The 22,334-nt window shown below is 45.7% G+C and overlaps 1 protein-coding gene across 1 annotated transcript in view; it reads right to left on the bottom strand.

Moving 5' to 3' along the window:
• LOC144504903 (ALK tyrosine kinase receptor-like) overlaps positions 1-21,710 on the bottom strand; it is a 304,540-nt gene extending 282,830 nt beyond the window's left edge. Inside the window, 3 exon segments of the mRNA XM_078230651.1 lie at positions 1,667-1,801; positions 8,322-8,416; positions 21,583-21,710. Coding sequence (XP_078086777.1) covers positions 1,667-1,801; positions 8,322-8,416; positions 21,583-21,710 — 358 coding nt within the window.
• Positions 21,711-22,334: the final 624 nt, after the last annotated feature.

The following is a 22,334-nucleotide window of genomic DNA, read 5'->3' as shown; positions in this document are numbered from 1 at the left end:
GTTTTTACATGGAAACATAGAAACTAGAAGCAGGAGTAGGATACTCAGCCTGTCGAGCCTGCTCCGCCATTCGTTATGATCATGGCTGATCATCAAATTCATTATCCTGATCCTGCCTTCCCCCCAAATCCCTTAATCCCTTTAGCCCCAAGAGCTATATCTAATTTCTTCTTGAAATTGCACAACGTTTTGGCCTCAACTACTTTCTGTGGTAGTGAATTCCACAGATTCACCACTCTCTGGGTGAAGAAATTTCTCCTCACCTCAGTCCTAAAGGTTTACCCCTTATCCTCAAACTGTGACCCCTAGTTCTGGACTCCCCCACCATCGGGAACATTCTTTCTGAATCTACCCTGTCTAACCTTGTTAGAATTTTATACGTTTCTATGAGATTCCCTCTCTCTTCTAAACTCCAGTGAATATAATCCCAACCGACTTTGCCTCTCCTCATATGACAGACCTGCCATCCCAGGAATCAGCCTGGTAAACCTTCGCTGCACTCCCTCTATAGCAAGGACACCCTTCCTCAGAAAAGGACACCAAAACCGCACATAATAATCCAGGTAAAGCAAATGCTTAAAAATTCACCAATACCCTTGCTACCTGTTGACCAAAAAGGTGTCAGGGTTGCTGGCAACCTCAGTGCAGGCCGAGTACGCATGTGCAACCATTCCTGACATCTTTCTGGTCAGCGACAGGTGTAACAGTGAACAAAATATGTTTCTTGGGGAGAGTGGAAGGAAGGTGTAAATTGAGATTCTCTATTTGAAAATCAGAGGTGTGGATTTCTGCAGGGCCACTGGGACAAGGGAGCAGAGTTTAATTAATTCACCATTGGAAGGGAGGGAACTATGAATAGAAATACTAAGTACATAACTGCGGCCTTGTTTATGTGTTACAAGAAAAACCTCAGAAGGAACCTGGGAACAGGTTGCATCTTCATTGCAGTGGGTAAAGTAAATAATAAGGACAAAGCTATTTATGAAATGAAAGAAACCTTGGGGGCCAAAGTTTGTGGCTGAGTGTTGACGAAATTGGGTGCATAATTTGGGAGGCCAGGAATTTGGGGTGGAACCTGAGCTGGATTCCTGTTCCTTAAGAAGCTTCTTAAAAACCAAGCTGGAAGTGGGTAGGTAGGTCCTTTGCCTGCCTCCTGTAACTATAGCAAGCCTTAGTGACATCACCAAGATAGTGCAAACAAATCAATGAAAAATGTGAGTCCCCCATTACATTTCCCCAAAAAACCCCCACAAAACATTTTTTTGCAGAAGTTCCATCCCATGACAAGCACAGGATTTTAGACTAATCTCACTATGTACAACATTCTAATCATGCTTACCAATAAACATCTCAACACCTCTTTCCAATTAAGCATGTGTTTACACTGCATTCATTTTAGAATATATTTGGAACCAAACCATTAGAAAGTGCTATCACGTGTAATTACTAATAGTGCTATAGCTTGTCTTTTGAGTCTGACATTTGCATATCCTTGTTGAATCCAAGTACAGTCTCAAAACATCTCAAGATGCAACAAAAGGTCATGTAAGATAATTGGACGAAAGCTTAAAAAATGGAAAAAAAATAATTGGGAACATCTTTGGAAATCTACATTCCAACAACAATTATTCAAAATGTCAAATGACTTACTCTGTATGATTCATACCTGACAGAGCACTGACTTCAATCCCCTCTTGTACCTTCTTACTGGCTGCTACCACAGTCCTGTTCACAAAGGCTTGTCCGAGCAGGGGTTGGCTTGAATTAGCAGAATAATTCTTGGGTGAGCTCTCCAAGTTACCTGTATTAAAGATAATAAATTACATTAAATGTTTTCCTGGACGAGGTTTATGGGTATCACTGGAAATACAAGTGATCAACTATCAAAGCATCTACCAAATATCATTTATCTGTAATCAAATGTGGATTGTCACACAATGGATATATAATTATTGCAAACCCTTTGCTTTGGATTTCATCACTGATCAGTTGATAAGAGGGCAACAACATTCTGTATCTGTTATGAAATCTTGTCATCTGATAGATAATCCCTCTCGAATCCAACCTCCTAATCTCTTTTATGTTCTTTCTTGCTGTCTCTATTTTATCGATTATGCGCATTCTTCCTAAGCTCGACATATTTTTCTGTTTTTAGTATTTTTGCTGTTGCAATATAACCGAACGAGCAACTTCCTATCTAAAAAATGCATCAGAGCAACTTGCCAAGTCATTTTCCACAGCACCCAAACCCACGGCTTCTGCTGCCTGCGAGGATAAAAGCAATACCACCACCTGCACGTTCCCTACTGTCATCGCTGTTCCTTCACTGTCACTGGATCATAATCATGTATCTTCCTAACTAACTGCACTGTGGGTGTACCTACATTGCTAGGGGCTGCTATACTGCGGGGCAGCATGGTGGCACAGTGGGTAGCACTGCTGCCTCACAGCTCCAGGAACCCGGGTTCGATTCCAGCCTTGGGTGACTGTGTGGCGTTTGCACATTCTCTCTGCATGGGTGCCCTCCAGGTTCCTCAGTTTCCTTCCACAGTCCAAATACTTTTTATTTGATTGGGTTTATTATTGTCACATGCATTGGTTTACGGTGAAATGTATTGTTTCTTGTGCGCTATACAAAGTATACTGTTCATAGAGTACATAGGGGAGAAGGAAAGGAGTAGGTACAGAATGTAGTGTTACAGTCATAGTTAGGGTGCAGAGAAAGATCAACTTAACATAAGGTAGATCCATTCAAACGTCTGATGGCAGCAGGAAAGAAGCTGTTCTCGAGTCGGTTAGTACGTGACCTCAGATTGTATATCATTTTCCCGATGGAAGAAGGTGGAAGAGACTGTGTCTGGGGCGCGAGGGGTCCTTGATTAAGCTGGCTGCTTTTCCGAGGCAGCAGAAAGTGTAGACAGAATCAATGGATTGGAGGCTGGTTTGCGTGATGGATTGGGCTAGGTGCAGGTTAGGTGGATTGACCATGCTAAATTGCACTTTAGAGTCCCAAGATCTGTAGGTTCGATGGATTAGCCATGGTAAAGTGTGGGGTTAGGGGAATAGGGTGGGCGAGAGGACCTGGTGGGATGCTCTGAGAGAGAATTGGCGTAGATGAGTCGAATGGCCTCTTCTGCACTGTAGGGATTCTATAAAAGGTGGCTCACCACCACCGTGTCAGGGGCAATTAGCAATAAATGCTGGCCTGACCAGCACTTGCACACAGCTCATGAATGAAGAAAAATCACCAGCGTTGCTTCCTTAGCTTAGATCACAAATTACTAAGAATCACAAGGCGTCTTTGAAGTATTTTTAGAATAAATCTGCATACTAATATGATTCATCAGTCCAGTTAATTCCAAACTAGTTATGCGGGGATTGACAAGCTGAAAAAAAATCATTGATATGACTGACAACAGGCTAAAAGACATTATCCTTTTCATCTTCAATTACCAGGTACTGTAACTTCTTTCACACAGATACATATCAGTCTTTCTGTCGAGCAGAGTATATTTTTTTGGATTTTTGTGGCACAATCTTTGTTCTTGTCAAGAAGAGGGACACCAGAGTTAGGGAATGGAACATCTTGTACCCGTTAAATTTATTCCTTTCTGGTGGAATAACAAATATTGCTGACTGACAGAGTTATTGTGTTTCATGTTTCAATTAAGAGTTTATTAGTGAGTCACTTTTCAGTCAGCTTTCTGAATGCTAGCTTTATTAATTTCTGGTTGAATTACTATATTATTCTGCCCACACGATAAATACAAAACTCAGCGAAAGATTGCCACCTCATGTTACTATTCTTTTCCTTGTTCCTTGTCACTCCTGCATTCTTTGCTTGAATTGGCAATTATTATTTTTCACCTTCTTTCTTTTTTTTAAAGTTCATCTATTAGTGTCACAAGTTAACACTGCAATGAAGCTACTGTGAAAATCCCCCGAGTTGCCACACTCTGGCGCCTGATCGGGAATACTGAGGGAGAATTTAGCATGGCCAATCCACCTAACCAGCAGTTCTTTCGGACTGTGGGAGGAAACCGGAGCACCCGGAGGAAACCCACACAAATACAGGGAAAACGTGCAGACTCCACACAGACTGTGACCCAAGTTGGGAATCGAACCCGGGTCCCTGGCGCTATGAGGCAGCAGTGCTAACCACTGTGTCACCGTGCCATCCTCTACTTGATATAATGCTAAAAGCCTGTTGCATGTCAATCATGAGCCTCTCTGGTTCATAGAATCATAGAAACCCTACAGTGCAGAAAGAGGCCATTCGGCCCATCGAGTCTGCACTGACCACAATCCCACCCAGACCCTATCCCCATATCCCCACATATTTACCCACTAATCCCTCTAACCTACGCATCCTGGGACACTAAGGGGCAATTTAGCATGGCCAATTAACCTAACCCGCACATCTTTGGACTGTGGGAGGAAACCAGAGCACCCGGAGGAAACCCAGGCAGACACAGGAAGAATGTGCAAACTCCACACAGACAGTGACCCAAGCCGGGAATCGAACCCAGGTCCCTGGAGCTGTGAAGCAGCAGTGCTAACCACTGTGCTACCATGCCGCCCATGATATGCTTCTGATATGCTTTGTGTTTTCTTAACTCCTGTCAGCAATGCAATGATGAACTGACTTTTTTCCTGTCCAGACCTAAGTTTTTACCTTATATTAAGACCTATAAATTAACTTATAAATTATAAATCATAACCGTTAGCTTAGCGAAGGGTGGGAGTGACCTTGTGGTAGCTTAAATGCGGACATAGGCAGGTTTGCACAGATAACTTGTTTCCGTGTTGTAGTCTCAATGTAACTCTGTGGCATTCCCACTCTGCAAGCCACCTGTAGGTCAGGCAGCTGATAGCTGAAAATTGGTAAGAGTTTTGTCCAGCTCGATACCAACACATTTTTGACTTCATCCTAGTTTCTGGGATTTGAAGGCCAGTTGTGTTGGAAGTGCTTATCTCATTCAAGCAGACACTTGATTTAAATCCTAATTTTGGTGTGAAAACATTGGCTGAAATTTTACGGCCAGTCCCGCCAAAGGCCACCCTCCCTAGGCCATGGAGGTGAGGGAGCGGCGGAATCTTGCTCATTATTACTTGATGTCTGGGGCCTGGGTGTGCTGAGCCTAATTTCTAAACTGGGGGAGTGGGGGCGCGATACTACGTCCCGGTGTCCGGTGGGCGGGGATGGCAGCTGGGGTGATGAATCAAGGGGGAGTCCCAAAATGGCTTTCACACTGGCAGAATTTCCCCGCTCGATTGTCCCCGCTCCCTGCCAATGATGTAAAGGTATTCCCATCATGAAAGATCGCCAACCCCATTAGAGTACATTAACATACCTTTAGTAGGCCTCCCTGCTGTATCATCCCCCTCATGTAGGGATTCCCACCCCCCCCCCCCCCCCCCCCCCACCCCCTGTGAACCTGACGAACGGTCCCTGCCAGGGGCGCACTAGTAAGTACAGCCCCCAGAGGAGAGGGTCATGCTGGGGCAGTTTCCTGGCAGTGTCCAGACACTGTGCCTAGGCACTGCCCCCCCAATGGGCACAGCCAAGAATGCCTTTCATTGGGAAGGTCCATGCGGGGGGGAGGGGGGTCTTGATCCTGTGTCCATCGAGGGCTGTCTCATGTTGGGGGGTGGGAGGGGGTGGGGGGGCGGTTTCCGAGTGGGGAGGGCCTGTGTCACGGGTTTTCATGTCCTTGGAAAAATGGGCAGCTCCATCTTGTCAGAGCTGCTATTGCTGCCACGGTGGGCTCAATCAGAGCCCGTGCCACCAGTGTGGCGATGGGGGACCCATCCCCTGATTGTATTCAGCAAAGTGTTTGAAAATATGGCGGGAAAACAGCTTTTCCCACCTTTTACCAAGAAAAGGAAAATTCTGCCTTAGAAGTCCAGTACTGCTTGGGAATCAACTGTGCTTTTAAGGAATCCAGTAACTATCATGGAAGCAGCAATATTTTATTCAGAAATAAAATTGGCTGCTTTTTTTTCTTTTCTATCTTTTGTTGGTATTTTGTAGCCATGAATCTCGATGTCGTATGTTCATTGTTATTTGTTTCCAGTACCATTACTGATACCAAGTGCACTCCAGCTTAAATCACTCCATTGTTTCCACATCCGTGCGATGCCTTCAACTTGTTCCGATGAATTTGTTAGATGTGATTCATGTTCATGTCAGTGTCAGTGATGGACTTTTATTAAGTATGTTTGCATTTAAATTGTTTACTGTACAATGGGATCTCAGTGCTTTTCCTATTGTGACTGCAAAGCTGAGAGAACTATAATTCCCGGGAATTGCATTTTGAAGAAAGCAGCACTTTTCAACAAAGAGCAGACTTTTCAACCTGACGTTTGGTCAGGAGTGATTCTGAAACCAGGTCCCTGGTGTGAAGGAAGTGAGTGCTAACCACTGCTCTGCCCAGAGTCCAAAGATCATTGTTTCAACATGAGATCTGTGACCCTTTACATTTTTCACCCAGGCACATGTTCAATGGATGAATTCATGAATGTCTGAGGCGGCACGGTAGCACAGTGGTTAGCAACGCTGCCTCACAGTGCCAGGGACCCGGGTTCAATTCCGGCCTCAGGTCACTGTCTGTGTGGAGTTTGCACGTTCTGCCTGTGTGTGCGTGGGTTTCCTCCGGGTGCTCTGGTTCCTCCCACAGGACTGTTCCTCCCACAGTCCAAAATTGTGCGGGTTAGGGGGATTGGCCATGCTGAATTGCCCCTTAGTGTCAGGGGGACTAGCAGGGTAAATATGGGGATAGGGCCTGGGTAGGATTGTTGTTGGTGCAGGCACAATGGGCCAAATGGCCTCCTTCTGCACTGTTAGGGATTATATGTTGAATTCAATCTTCAACACTTGCGTGAGCATGTAGCAGGAAGCTCAGAAACCTCCTTAAGATTTTAATGAACCTCGTTTTAAAATTAAGTGGTAGCTTGGGACTTTCTTTTGTTTTTCATGGTTCTACATCCATCAACTTGTCAATTATTGGGTTGGGATCAGTATGCTGACTGTTTCCTGTGATGAATGTTGGGGCGTAGTCCCTTTAAAGAAACGGGTCAGGTGACCCTGGGTGTGGGGTGATTTGCCCGGGAACTGCCTTGGGAAGGCAGCTGTAGATTGGAGTGTGGAGTGTGCAATATATACCTGCGTCCCCTGACGCCTGTCTGTGGAATGAGTTCTTGAGGTACACATCAGCAGCAGAGAATTTAACATTTCCCGGTAAACCACAAACTTAGGAGAGCATTCTACTACATTTCATTTCCATCTTTAGCTGTCCCTGTGGTCACACTAAAAAAAGACAGTTCAGTACCAAGTTGTGTTGAATGATGGACAGTTTTCTGCTGTGGAGCTAAGGGCTGGACTGGAATTTTACATATAGCACTCTTATATCTGTAGATATAAGACAAACTTTCATACTATCACTACACATCGATCACACTGCACATCCATCCCAGTGCTCAGAGATACAGCACAGTGTTCTAACTCACTGTGCCACCCAGTTTCCCTCCTGGATGCTTTGCACCCGTATCTGTGTAAGATGCTAATCATAGTATCATCATAGAATCCCTACAGTATAGAAGGAGGCTATTCGGCTAATCGAATCTGCACCTATTCTGTGACAGAGAATCATACCCAGGTTCTCTCTCCTGCTCTATCTCCATAACCACTACAAATTTACCCTACTAATCCCATCTAACCTACACATTGTTAGGGCAGCACGGTGGCACAGTGGTTAGCACTGCTGTCTCACAGCACCAGGGACCCGGATTCAATTCCAGCCTCGGGTCACTGTCAGTGTGGAGTTTGCACATTCTCCCCGTGCCTGCGTGGGTTTCCTCTGGGTGCTCCGGTTTCCTTCCACAATCCAAAGATGTGCAGGTTAGGTAGATTGGCCATGCTAAACTGCCCCTTAGTGTCAGGGAGATTAGCAGGGTAAATACGTGGGGATAGAGCCAGGGTGGGATTGTTGTCGGTGCAGGCTCGATGGGCCAAATGGCCTCCTACTGCACTGTAGGGATTCGATGATCTTTGAACACTAAGGGGCAATTTAGAACGGGCAATCCACCTAACCTGCATATCTTTAGACTGCGGGAGGAAACCAGAGCACCCGGAGCGTAGAGGATTCTTAAGAAATATCAGTGCATTTGCCTCCAATGGAGAAACAATCCAGGGAAACACCAGAGGCTGACAGTCTCTGTATTTATTCACAAAGGTTACATTCTGACACCGTAACTTGTTAAGGATCCAGTATTATAAAACAGGAAAGAAAGTAACAGGCAAGTGTAATGTTTATACTCACTCGATAGATAACAGTCAAGGTTGAGAGCAACGTTATCCATTGCAATGATTGCACTTGACTCTTCATTCCACACAGTGTTCAACTGAAGCCAGAACCTGCAAAAACAACAACTATCTGGATGAAATCTGCGGTGAAAATCTCAGGTCACATAAAGGTCTTTAAAGGTCGCTGCTTCTTTTTTTAAAAAATGGATCACTTGAGGATCACCACAATGGAAAAAGAAAATCAATTCTCTCTCAGTTCAAACTTCATAGATCAGATACAGAGCAAATAATGATTGAGGGCAAAGGGGGTGATGTTGGGGGGGTGGGGAGGGGGGGGGGGAGGTGGGGACCGGGGAAGGTCATCACCTTACAAAATAGAACAACAATAAATTAACAAAACAAAGGTGATTTTATGGTAAAAGCAAATTACTGCGGAGCTGGAATCTTAAACAAAAACAGAAAATGCTGGAAAATCTCAACAGGTCTGACAGCATCTGTGGAGAGAGAAGAGAGCCAGCGTTTCGAGTCTGGATGGCTAAAGGGTTATCAAAGGATTGCTCAGATGAAATCTGGATGACCTTTTGTCCGAGCAATCCTTTGATAACCCTTCAGCCATCCAGACTCGAAACGTTGGCTCTCTTCTCTCTCCACCGATGCTGTCCGATCTGCCGAGATTTTCCAGCACTTTCTGATTTGATGGCGATATTGGTCGAAAGGATAACAGAAATCACCCAGTTATTCCTGCAAAACCCAGGTCTGAAAACAGTTTATACTTTGAATACTTTGAAAACAGTTTATACTTTGAACACAGTGAATACTTTGCGTCGGTATTCACAAAGGAGAGGGATGTGTTGACTGGGAGTGTCTCGGAGGGGAGTGTTGACCCGTTAGAGAAAATCTCCATTACAAGGGAGGAAGTGTTAAGTTTTTTAGGGAATATAAAGACTGACAAATCCCCAGGGCCTGATGGAATCTATCCAAGGCTGCTCAGGGAGACGAGAGATGAAATCGCTGGGCCTCTGACGCAAATCTTTGTCTCGTCACTGGACACAGGTGAGGTCCCAGAGGATTGGAGGATAGCTAATGTGGTCCCGTTATTTAAGAAGGGTAGGAAGGATAACCCGGGAAATTATAGGCCCGTGAGCTTGACGTCCGTGGTAGGGAAGTTGTTGGAGGGGATTCTTAGAGATAGGATGTATGCGCATTTAGAAAGGAATAAACTCATTAACGATAGTCAGCATGGTTTTGTGAGAGGGAGGTCATGCCTCACTAACCTGGTGGAGTTTTTTGAAGAAGTGACTAGAATGGTTGACGAGGGAAGGGCCGTAGATGTCGTCTATATGGACTTTAGTAAAGCGTTTGACAAAGTCTCTCATGGTAGGTTGGTGCAAAAGGTTGGATCTCATGGGATAAAGGGGGAGGTGGCTAGATGGGTGGAGAACTGGCTTGGTCACAGAAGACAGAGGGTGGTAGTGGAAGGGTCTTTTTCCGGCTGGATGCCTGTGACTAGTGGTGTTCCGCAGGGCTATGTGTTGGGACCTCTGCTGTTTGTGATTTATATAAACGATCTGGAAGAAGGTGTAACTGGGGTGATCAGTAAGTTTGCGGACGATACGAAAATGGCTGGACTTGCAGATAGTGAGGAACATTGTCAAGGCTATAGAAGGATATAGATAGGCTGGAAATTTGGGCAAAGAAATGGCAGATGGAGTTCAATCCAGATAAATGCGAAGTGATGCATTTTGGTAGAACTAACGTAGGGGGGAGCTATACGATAAATGGCAGAACCATAAAGGGTGTAGATACGCAGAGGGACCTGGGTGTGCAAGTCCACAGATCCTTGAAGGTGACGTCACAGGTGGAGAAGGTAGTGAATAAGGCATATGGCATGCTTGCCTTTATAGGACGGGCATAGAGTATAAAAGTTGGGGTCTGATGTTGCAGTTGTATAGAACGTTGGTTCAGCCGCATTTGGAATGCTGCGCCCAGTTCTGGTCGCCACACTACCAGAAGGACGAGGAGGCTTTAGAGAGAATGCAGAGAAGGTTTACCAGGATATTGCCTGGTATGGAAGGACTTAGTTATGAGGAGAGATTGGGTAAACTGGGCTTGTTCTCACTGGAAAGACGGAGGATGAGGGGTGACCTAATAGAGGTGTATAAAATTATGAAAGGCATAGATAGGGTGAACGGTGGGAAGCTTTTTCCCAGGTCGGTGGTGACGTTCACGAGGGGTCATAGGTTCAAGGTGGGGGGGGGGGGGGGGAGGTTTAACACGGATATCAGAAGGACGTATTTTACACAGAGGGTGGTGGAGGCCTGGAATGCGCTGCCGGGCAAGGTGGTGGAGGCGGACACACTGGGAACGTTTAAGACTTATCTAGATAGCCACATGAACGGAGTGGGAATGGAGGGATACAAAAGAATGGTCTAGTTTGGACCAGGGAGCGGCGCGGGCTTGGAGGGCCGAAGGTCCTGTTCCTGTGCTGTATTGTTCTTTGTTCCTTTATGCTGCAGAGTTTGATTTGCTCTGGATAAACATGTAGGGTGGGATGTTACGGCCTCGCTCGTCCCGAAACCATAAAATCCTGTCCGAGGTCAACAGACCTTTCCATGGTCCGCCCCTCGCCCTCTCCAATTCCCGTGGCGGGCTGGACGCTAAAATTGCAGCCAAACAGAACCTTTTGTTTGATTTCTGCAATATTAATAATCACTCTGAGAATTCACCCCGAGGCATCACAGAAGCCGATCTCCAGCCTACCACTGTAAAATAAGGAAACTACGAGAAGCCTAGTTGGCTAAAAGCACCTAACATTTTTGTTTGGTTGGCTCCAGTTTCATCTCCTTGATTTTGATTTGATTTGATTTATTATTGTCCCATGTATTAGGTGCAAGTGAAAAGTATTGTTTCTTGCACGCTATACAGACAAAGCATACCGTTCATAGAGTACATAGGGGGAGAAGGAAAGGAGTGGGTGCTGAATGTAGTGTTACAGTCATAGCTAGGGTGCAGAGAAAGATCAACTTAATATGAGGTAGGTCCATTCAAAAGTCGGATGGCAGCAGGGAAGAAGCTGTTCTTGAGTCTGTTGACACGTGACCTCAGACCTTTGTATTTTTATCCCGACAGAAAAAAGTGGAAGAGAGTATGTCTGGGGTGTGTGGAATCCTTGATTATGTTATAGAGTCATAGAGGTTTACAGCAGGCCCTTCGGCCCAACTTGTCCATGCCGCCCTTTCTTTTAAACCCCGAAGCTAGCCCCAATTGTCCACATTTGGCCCATATCCCTCGATACCCATCTTACCCATGGAGCTCTCTAAATGCTTTTTAAAAGACAAATTGTACCCCCTCTACGACTACCACTGGCAGCTTGTCCCAGACAATCACCACCCTGTGTGTGAAAGAAATGCCCCTCTAGATCCTTTTATATCCCTCCCCTCTCACCTTAAACCTATGCCCTTTAGTTTTAGATTCCCCTACCTTTAAGAAAAGATGTTGACTATCTGGCTGGTCTATGCCTCTCATTATTTTATAGACCTCCATAAGATCACCTCTAAGCCTCCTACGCTCCAGGGAAAAAAGTCCCAGTCTATCCAGCCTGTCCTTATAACTCAAACCATCAAGTCCCGGTAGCATCCTAGTAAATCTTTTCTGCACTCTTTCTAGTTTAATAATATCGTTTCTGTAATAGGGCAACCAGAACTGCTCATAGTATTCCAAGTGTGGCCTGACTAATGTCTTGTACAACTTCAACAAGACATCCCAACTCCTGTATGCAATGTTCTGACCAATGAATCCAAGCATGCCAAATGCCTTCTTCACCACCCTGTCCACCTGTGACTCCACTTTCAAGGAGCTATGAACCTGTACTCCTAGATCTCTTGTTTTATAACTTTCCCCAACCCCATACCATTCACTGAGTGAGTCCTGCCCTGGTTTGAGCGACCAAAATGCATCACCTCGCATTTATCAAAATTAAACTCCATCTGCCATTCGTCAGTTCAATTGTTGGCTGCTTTTCCAAGGCAGCAAGAAGTGTAGACAGAGTCAATTGATGGCAGACTGGTTCGAGTGATGGACTGAGCTAGTTCACAAGCCTTTGTAGTTTCTTGCGGTCTTAGGCAGAGCAGGAGCCATACCAAGATGTGATACAACCAGAAAGGATACTTTCTATGGTGCACTTGTAGAAATTGGTGAGAGTCGTAGTAGATATGCCAAATTTCCTGAGGCTCCTGAGAAAGTAGAGGCATTGGTGGTTTTTTCATAGTCCACTAAAATACAACAGCACCTCATGCTCCTCAACCTAATAGTCCATGTTTTGGGGCATTGGCATTATGATAAAAGGTCATATTGTTTGGTCACTAGCTTGATAATCAACATACATTTCTTGAGTTTATTCAAAATGAACCTAATAAGATTTATGAATGCCACAAGGGTGATAATGGAATGCCTCCAGTTTCATTTTATGGGTATCTTACTACCAATCTCCAGGAAAGAAGAACATCCAAGGAAATTGAATGTTCTGGTGCTGCTGTGACTCTTCAAGTTGCAGCATCGGTAAAGGTGCTTCCAGCAGTCCTCTGGTACATTCTCAAAGACAAATAGTTACTCTCTGATGTAGTGGGGATGCATTGTGTTGGTTGGGGTTATTTTGGCTACCATTATTGGTAGCAGCCAGAAGACCTCTATTTGACTGTCTGCCACTGCTGCTGTAGGCCATTAATGCTGGAGCATGGGGGAGGTGCAATGAGAGGAAGAGCAGCTAAGAGAAGTGAAGGAGTAGGCCACCACTGTAACAGACCTTGAGGGAGCACTCCTCACACCTCCACTTCACCGAGAAGCAAAGCTGCAGCCACAACTGGAGCTTGCCTTCTTCTCGGGAGCAGAGGCAGGCACACCTGCGAGGGACACACTGTACTGGGGAGAGGATAACGAGCGAGCCAGGTTCAGGGCCTCCACTTATCTTCTCGGAAGCAGAGGCAGCCGATTCTGTCAGGGACACACTTTACTGGGGAGAGGATGAAGAGAGAGTCAGACTCAGGGCCTCCATTTACCTTCTCGGAAGCAGAGGCAGCCGATTCTGTGAGGGACACACTTTACTGGGGAGAGGATAAAGCGAGAGTCAGGCTCAGGGCTTTCACTCACCTTCTGGGAGCGGAGACAGCCAGACCCATGAGGGACACACTGTACTGAAGCAATGGGCTGACTTTGAAAACACTTCAGGACTAACGTCACAGGAAAACGGTCATTTCTGGTAATTGGCTGGTCAGTAACAGCTAATTTGAATGACCTATTCTAAGTTGCTTTCAGATTAAAGGTAATAAGGAAAATATCTCACAGATCAAGAAGCTAAAATACAGTTGACATTTTTTCAAAAAAAGCCAACTTAAAACCTAATTAAATAAAATAGGATTGGAGAACCAGGCGATATGGTGTACCAGCTTGATGTGGGAGCTGGTGGACCCCATTGTGGTTCCTGGTAAACACATCTGTAGTGAGTGTTGGTTGCTCAAGGAACTGTGGCAGTTGAAGTCTGGGTTTCAGACACTGCAACACATCAGTGACGGGGAGAGATACCTGGACGTTGTGTTTCAAGAGACAGTCACACCCCTTAGATTAACTACTTTGAATTTGGCCAATGGTCAGGAGGGTGTGGCTGTGAGTGAGGCAGGTAGAGGGATCCAAGGGATAGCACTGCAGGAGCCTCAGCCCTGGTCCCTGTCCAACAGGTACAAGACTCTTGCTCCTTGTGTGGATGAGAGAGGGGAATCATAGAAATCATAGAAACCCTACAGTGCAGAAGGAGGCCATTCGGCCCATCGAGTCTGCACCGACCACAATCCCACCCAGGCCCTACCCGCTAATCCCTTTTTTTTTTACCCGCTAATTTACCCGCTAATCCCTCTAACCTACGCATCCCAGGACTCTAAGGGGCAATTTTTAACCTGGCCAATCAACCTAACCCGCACATCTTTGGACTGTGGGAGGAAACCGGAGCACCCGGAGGAAACCCACGCAGACACGAGGAGAATGTGCAAACTCCACACAGACAGTGACCTGAGCTGGGAATCGAACCCAGGACCCTGGAGCTGTGAAGCAGCAGTGCTAACCACTGTGCTACCGTACTGTAGGAAGGATGAGCAAACTGACCACGGCAATGTTCCAAAAGAACAAACCAAAGAGGAAAGGAGTGGGGTAGCATTGTTAATCAAGGAAGGTTTCAGAGCAGTACTGAGTCATGATATAAAGACAGTGGGTACTGATGTAGAATCGATTTGGGTTGAAATTAAGAAGGGGAAAGAAGACAAGGGTGGGAGTAGTCTCTAGACCCCCAAACTGTAACCTCTCAAGAAGTCAGAGTATGAATGGGGAAATATCCAGGGCATATTTGAAGGGAACTTCAATTATTATGGGAGATTTTAATCTGTATATTGATTGGACCACCAAAACTAGCAAGGGTAGAGTAGAGGAAGAATTTGTAGAGTGCAACAGGGATTGCTTTTTTTCGAGCAGTACGTTGTGGAACCTACCTGGCTACTTTAGATTTGGTTTTGTGTGATGAAGAAAGATTAATAAGGGATCTCGTGATTGAGGTCTCCGAAGGGGTAGTGACCACAATAACCCGAGTTCAACTCCCGGCTTGAGTTTGCACATTCTCCCCTGGTCTGCGTGGGTTTCCTCCAGGTGCTCCAGTTTCCTCCCACAGTTCAAAGACGTGCTGGTTAGGTGGATTGGCCATGCTAAATTGCCCCTTAGTGTCAGGGGGACCAGCTGGGGTAAATGCATGGGGCTATGGGGATAGGGTCTGGATGGGATTGTGGTTGGTGCAGACTCGATGGGCTGAATGGCCTTCTTCTGCACTGTAGGATTCTATGATTTCTATGAATATGATTGCATTCCAGATACAATTTGAGGGTGAACGCCATAGGTCCAGAAAGTGTCTTCAACTTAAATAAGGGAAATTATAATGGTATGAGGGAGGAGTTGTCGAAATAAGATAAGATACTGGTCAGTCGATGAAAAGTGGCAGATATTCAAACAACTGGCCCAAAATGCTCAGCAGTAATTTATCCCAATCAAAAGAAGGGATTCCACAAGAAAGAGGCAAAATCCATGGTTAACACAGGAGGTCAAGGATAATGTTAAATTGAAAAGCAGTATATACAAAGTGGTAAGGGATAGTGGTAGAACAGAGGACTGGGAAGTTTTTAGGATCCGGCAGCAAAAGACTAATAAGCTCATAAGAAGGGAGAGAATGAATTTCGAGAGAAAACTTGCATGCAGCATAAAAACAAGAAGTAGGAGTTTCTATGGGTATGTAAAGAGTAAGTGGGCGGCTAAGGTAAATGTGGAACCTCCACTGAAAGAGTTGGTGAATTGTTATCAAACAAAGAAATGGCAGAGATACTGAATAATTTTATTGCATCAGTCTTCACCATGGAAGACATTGCAAATATTCCTAAGATATCAGATGGGCTGACTTCAAATAACATGGTAGAACTTACAAAAATCCCAAACACAAGGGATAGAGTACTATAGAAATTCAAGCGGCGAGGGTGCCACGGTGGCACAGTGGTTAGCACTGCTACCTCACAGCGCCAGGGACCCGGGTTCAATTCCCTTCTTGGGTCACTGTTTGTGTGGAGTTTGCACGTTCTCCCTCTGTCTGCATGGGTTTCCTCCGGGTGCTCCGGTTTCCTCCCACAGTCCGAAAGAATGTGCTAATTAGGTGCATTGGCCATGCTAAATCTTCCCTCAGTGTACCAGAACAGGTAACGACTCGGGGATTTTCACAGTAACTTCATTGCAGTGTTAATGTAAACCTACTTGTGACCCTAATAAATAAACTTTAAAGGCGGACAAATCGCCTGGACCCAATGAACTGCACGCTAGGGTTTTAGTAGAAGTGGCTGCAGAGATAATTGACTCATCGATTGAAATTTTTCAGAACTCGTTAAATTCCGGGAGGGTACCAGAAGATTGGAAAACAGACACTGTGACTCCTTGGTTCTAAAAGGGAGCAAGGAAGAAGGCAGGAAACTATAGGCCAGTTAGTTTAACATGTATTATTGGCAGGACGCTGGAGTCAATAATCAAAGGTAAGTGGAAAAGTGAATCGTGTGGAGAGCGTAGAAGGTCTGCAGGGAGATTTGGACAGGCTGAGTGAGTGGGCGAGGATCTGGCAGATGGAGTATAACGTTGACAAATGCGAGGTTATTCACTTTGGAAGAAATAATAGCCAATTGGATTATTATCTAAATGGAAAGAAATTACAACATGCTGCTGTGCAGAGGGACCTGGGGGTCCTTGTGCATGAGACGCAAAAACCCAGTCTGCAGGTGCAACAGGTGATCAAGAAGGCAAATGGGATGTTGGCCTATATCGCAAGGGGGATGGGATATAAAAGCAGAGATGTCTTGTTGCATCTGTACAGGGCATTGGTGAGGCCGCAGCTGGAATACTGTGTGCAGTATTGGTCCCCTTATTTGTGGAAGGATATATTGGCCTTGAAGGGAGTGCAGAGAAGGTTCACCAGGTTGATACCAGAGATGAGGGGTTTTGATTATGAGGAGAGACTGAGCAGATTGCGTTTGTACTCGTTGGAATTTAGAAGGCTGAGGGGGGATCTTATAGAGACCGATAAGATAATGAAGGGGTTGGATAGGGTAGAGATGGAGAGATTCTTTCCACTTAGAAAGGAAACTAGAACTAGAGGGCACAGCCTCAAAATAAAGGGGGGTCAGTTTAGGACAGAGTTGAGGAGAAACTTCTCTCAGAGGGTGGTGAATCTCTGGAATTCTCTGCCCACTGAAGTGGTGGAGGCTACCTCGTTGAATATGTTTAAATCACGGAGATATGGATTCCTGATCGGTAAGGGAATTAGGGGTTATAGGGATCAGGCGGGTAAGTGGAACTGATCCACTTCAGATCAGCCATGATCTTATTGAATGGCAGGGCAGGCTCGAGGGGCTAGATGGCCTACTCCTGCTCCTATTTCTTATGTTCTTATGTTCTTAGGAAATAGCTAATAATTTAGGAAAGCTGAATGTAAGCAAACCTCCTCAACATGGCTTTATGAAAGGAAAATCATGTTTGACAAATTTGCCCAAATTCTTTGAGCATGTAACAAGGAGAGTAGTTAGAAGGGAATCTAGTGTAGATCTAGTGTATTTCGATTTTCAAAAGGCATTTGACAAGGTGCCGCAGAAGAGGCTGGTGCGTAAAGTAAATGGAATTGGAGGAAGTGTGTTAGCATGGAATGAAAACTGGCCGTCACATAAAAAACAGAGGGTTGGAATAAATTGATCCTTTTCAGAGTGGAACGGTGAAACTAGTGGAGCACCTCAGGGTTCAATTCTTGCCCCACAATTATTCACTATTTACATTAATGACCTGTAGCGAGGGACAGAATGTAAGGTTTCCGAATTTGTCGATGATACAAAGGTAGGTGGACAGGCATGTTGTGATGAGGATATTGTGAAATGGGAAATGGAGTTTAATGTGGGGAAGTGTGAGGTCATGCACTTTCATAGAAGAATCATAGAATCCCTACAGTACAGAAAGAGGCCATTCGGCCCATCGAGTCTGCACCGACCCAGGCTCCACCCCCATATTCCTACATATTTACCCACTAATCCTTCTAACCTACGCATCTCAGGACACTAAGGGGCAATTTTAGCATGGCCAATCAACCTAACCCGCACATCTTTGGACTGTGGGAGGAAACCGGAGCATCCAGAGGGAACCCACGCAGACACTAGGAGAATGTGCAAACTCCACACAGACAGTGACCCGAGCCGGGAATCGAACCCAGGTCCCTGGAGCTGTGAAGCAGCAGTGCGAACCACTGTGCTACTGTGCTGCCTACTTTGGTAGGAGGAAGCAAAAAGCAGATTATTATCTCGATGGAGAGAGACTGCAAGTGAGTGAAGTGCAGAGGGATCTAGGTGTTCTAGTTCATGAATCACAAAAAGCCAGCATGCAGATGCAACAAGTATGGTGGGTGGCACAGTGGTTAGCACTGCTGCCTCACAGCGCCAGGGACCTGGGTTCAATTCCGGCCTCGGGTGACTGTCTGTGTGGAGTTTGCACATTCTCCCCATGTCTGCTCTTCGGGTTTACTCCGAGTGCTCCAGTTTCCTCCCACACTCGAACGATATGCGGGTTAGGTTGATTGGCCATGGTAAATTGACCCCTTAGTGTGGGGGGGATTAACAGGTGTTACAGGGATAGGGCCTGGGTGGATTGTTGTCAGTGCAGGCTTGATGGGCTGAATGGCACTGTAGGGATTCTGTAAAAAAGTGGTTAAGAAGGCAAATGGCACTTTGGCCTTTATTGCATTTATTCCTTGGACTTTGGAAGAGTGAGGGGTGGCCTTATTCAAACATATAAGATACTGAGAGGGCTTAACAGGGTAGATGGTGAGATGTTTTCACTTGTGGGAGAGTCTCGGATAAGGGGACGTAGCGACAAGATTAAGGGCCGATCATTTAAAATTGAGGCATATAGGAATTTCTTCTCGCGAGAGTAGTGAATCTCTGGAATTCTTCTCTGCGCCAAAGGGTGCTGGAGACTGGATCATTAGAAGTATTCAAAGTGGAGGTGGATGAATATTTGATAAATCGAGGAATAGAGGGCTACGGGAAAATGGCACAGAAAAGGAATTGAGGCTGCAATAGATCAGCCATGATCGCATTGAATGGCGAGGCAGGCTTGAAGAGCCTGGTGACCTATTTCTGCATTCTTGTGTTCTTGCACCACTGACTGCGGTTGTCAAGATTACTGTGGCCCATAACTTTTATTCAACAAGTTCCTTCCAGCCTGCTGTGTACTGTTATATCGGGGGATCTCTGAGACTGTGTAGTGTTATATCAGAGGGATCTCTGAGGTTGTGTACTGTTATATCAGGGGGATCTCTGAGGTTGTGTACTGTTATATCGGGGGGATCTCTGAGGCTGTGTACTGTTATATCAGGGGGATCTCTGAGGTTGTGTACTGTTATATCGAGGAGATCTCTGAGGTTGTGTACTGTTATATCAGGGGGATCTCTGAGGTTGTGTACTGTTATATCGAGGAGATCTCTGAGGTTGTGTACTGTTATATCAGGGGGATCTCTGAGGTTGTGTACTGTTATATCAGGGGGATCTCTGAGGCTGTGTACTGTTATATCAGGGGGATCTCTGAGGTTGTGTACTGTTATATCGGGGGGATCTCTGAGGTTGTGTACTGTTATATCAGGGGGATCTCTGAGGCTGTGTACTGCCTCAGAGATCAGGGGGATCTCTGAAGCTCTCTACACTTAGATTATAATTTCAATAAACAGAGCCATGCAAGACAAGAGAGCACAAGGCACAGGTTCCCCATGGGCCCAAGGTCCTAAACTCCAAGCATGTGCTCTCCATCATCACCCTGTAATCCTCCTGAATGCACATGTTTTCCACTCCTTTAAGATCCAGCTTGTTAGTGATCCCAAAGTGTATATCATGAGGGTCTGTGCCTGGTGTCCTAGCAGCAGACATCATTTATTCATTCATTCATATTCGCTCTTTCATTCATCCACTCATTCATTCATCACTAGCCCTCTGTGTCATCTTTATTCCAATCAAGCTGTCAGATCATAGGCAGGCCACTGGGAAACGAACACATTATCAATAGTGCCTCTCAGTCAATCAGGTGCAGTCACAGAGCTGGCCTACAGCAACAACCATGCTACCACTAGAAACATCATCAAGCAAACAGTCAGCATATGCAAGCAACACTCCCATTGCTCAGATAATTTCGGGGGAGCTTTGATCCCTGCTCGATCGTTCTTGGTAGCTGTAATCTCTCAGTATTTGTTTTGCACTTTCTGCAGCGCATGTCGGCTCGAACTCTACCATCTTGTCCGCCATGGAATCGGAGCGAACAGGGGTCCGACAACGGAAATCTCCGTTGACCTCATAGAGTCATAAAGGTTTACATCCCTTCGGTCCAACTTGTCCATGTCGCCCCTTTTTTTAACCCCTAAGCTAGTCCCAATTGCCGCGTTTGGCCCATATCCCTCTATACCCATCTTACCCATGTAACTGTCTAAAGCTTTATAAAAGACAGAATTGAACCCACCTCTACTACTACCTCTGGCAGCTTGTTCCAGACACTCACCACCCTCTGTGTGAAAAAATTGCACCTCTGGATCCTTTTGTATCTCTCCCCTCTTACCTTAAACCCATGCCCTCTAGTTTTAGACTCCCCTACCTTTGGGAAAAGATATTGATTATCTAGCTGATCTACACCCCTCATTATTTTATAGACCTCTATAAGAGAGGTCTCTATAAGAGAGACCTCTGGTCTCGCCCGAGCAAGGCCCTAAAATCAACGCCCATCCTTTTTATACTATCAACACCAGAACTGTGTTTCCAGATTTTTGGTCGTGTGTTGCATTCTGCATAATTTAAATTATGCCAAATATTTAATGGGAATAATTAAGAATTACCACTGTGTAACCCCTGCTGTGCTTATTTATCTGTCCTGACAGTTGCACCCCCAGTAGATGCAGCATAGAAGTGGGGGGGTTCCTGAGCTTCCATTGAGGATATTTCACATGGTTACACTGAGTGACCTTGAGTGACCTCTGGGACACTCTGACCCTGAGTTACCTCTGGGCCTTGAGGTCCATCTAAAGACTGCGGCTTCTTGGTGTGGAGCGGGCGGCCCTTTTTCTGAATTGCTGTCATGACCTAAAAGCTAAGATCCTCACAATCATGTGGACGTTTGCACATACTGCACATCCCACCCCCGGCCCACCCAGTTTCACTGGACCAGTAATCCAGGGACCCAGGGTGATGTTCTGGGGACCCGGGTTCAAATCCCATCAAGGCAGATGGTAAAATTTGAACTCAGTAAAAATCTGGAATTAAAAATCTAATGATGATCATGAAACCATTGTCGATTGTCATAAAAAACCCATTCACTACTGTCCTTCAGGGAAGGAAATCTACCGTCCTTACTTGTTCTGGCCCACATGTGACTCCAGAGCCACAGCAATGTGGTTGATTCTCAAATGCAATGAGGGATGGGCAATAAATGCTGGCCAGCCAGCGATGCCCATGTCCCACGAATGACCCAGTATGGATTGGGTGCTGAAAGCCATTCCCTCTGCCTTGGCTCAAGCCCCCCCGCAATCCCCTCCTCTCTGGGAACCCGCTCCCCACAACCTCATCCTTATTCACCTTTGCCCATGCATTCCAATGGCAATCCTCCAATTGGACTTGCGGCATTGCCGGCATTAACCAGCACACCTGACGGCACGGCTGGCAATGCAGAGGTGCTGGCCGCTGATTGGCTGGCAGCTGAAATCCCACGGGTGGCTTGACCCTGCAAAAGGCCTGACGTTGGCCAGTGAAGTGCCTGAGGGTCCTTGAGTCATGTTGGGCCTCTCTTACAGATATGTTTCCCACTGGTTCTCCCACTGGTGTGTTGGTAGGCCCCCTTACTGGAACTAAATCCTGGTTGGGTGCCAAGAGGAAAAGTAACTTCTATGAAACAGGCGTCTTGCCCTGACAAGAGCAAAGAAAAAAAAGTGTTGATCAACAGGAGCTCATGAGAAGGTCAAGAGCGCTGAGCCGTAACACACTTCAAGCTGGAACCCATAAGTCATTCACTGAGCATTTTGAGCGCTGCCTTATTTACATCTTTATGCATGAGCCAGCTGTACAGTTTGATCATTAGACTCAATTAATTTTTCTTTAATGTGGTATTCACATCCTGAATTACAGAACGGCTTTTTTAGTACTGACTGTCGATACCGGAGGTCAGTCAAGAACTGTTTGCACCAACAGATGTAGCACACAATATGTTCCATTTATGGTTCTGCAAACTGGATGAACGTTTTGTTTGCAGTATTTCGCTGGCAGATGATAGAAGATAAATGTCTTTTTATGTTGTGCATGAGGTCACCACATGGACATCTCGGAGCAATGCCGGTTTGGACATCGCTGGCCTTTTCCGCATTGCCCTTAGTTTTTACTTTCGAGGAAGTGCCTTTGAGGCT

The sequence above is a fragment of the Mustelus asterias genome, chromosome 15, assembly GCF_964213995.1.
Source record: "Mustelus asterias chromosome 15, sMusAst1.hap1.1, whole genome shotgun sequence".
Taxonomy (NCBI): domain Eukaryota; kingdom Metazoa; phylum Chordata; class Chondrichthyes; order Carcharhiniformes; family Triakidae; genus Mustelus; species Mustelus asterias.
The sequence above is the reverse complement of the archived record's forward strand: the minus strand, read 5'-3'. Positions and strand labels throughout refer to the sequence as shown.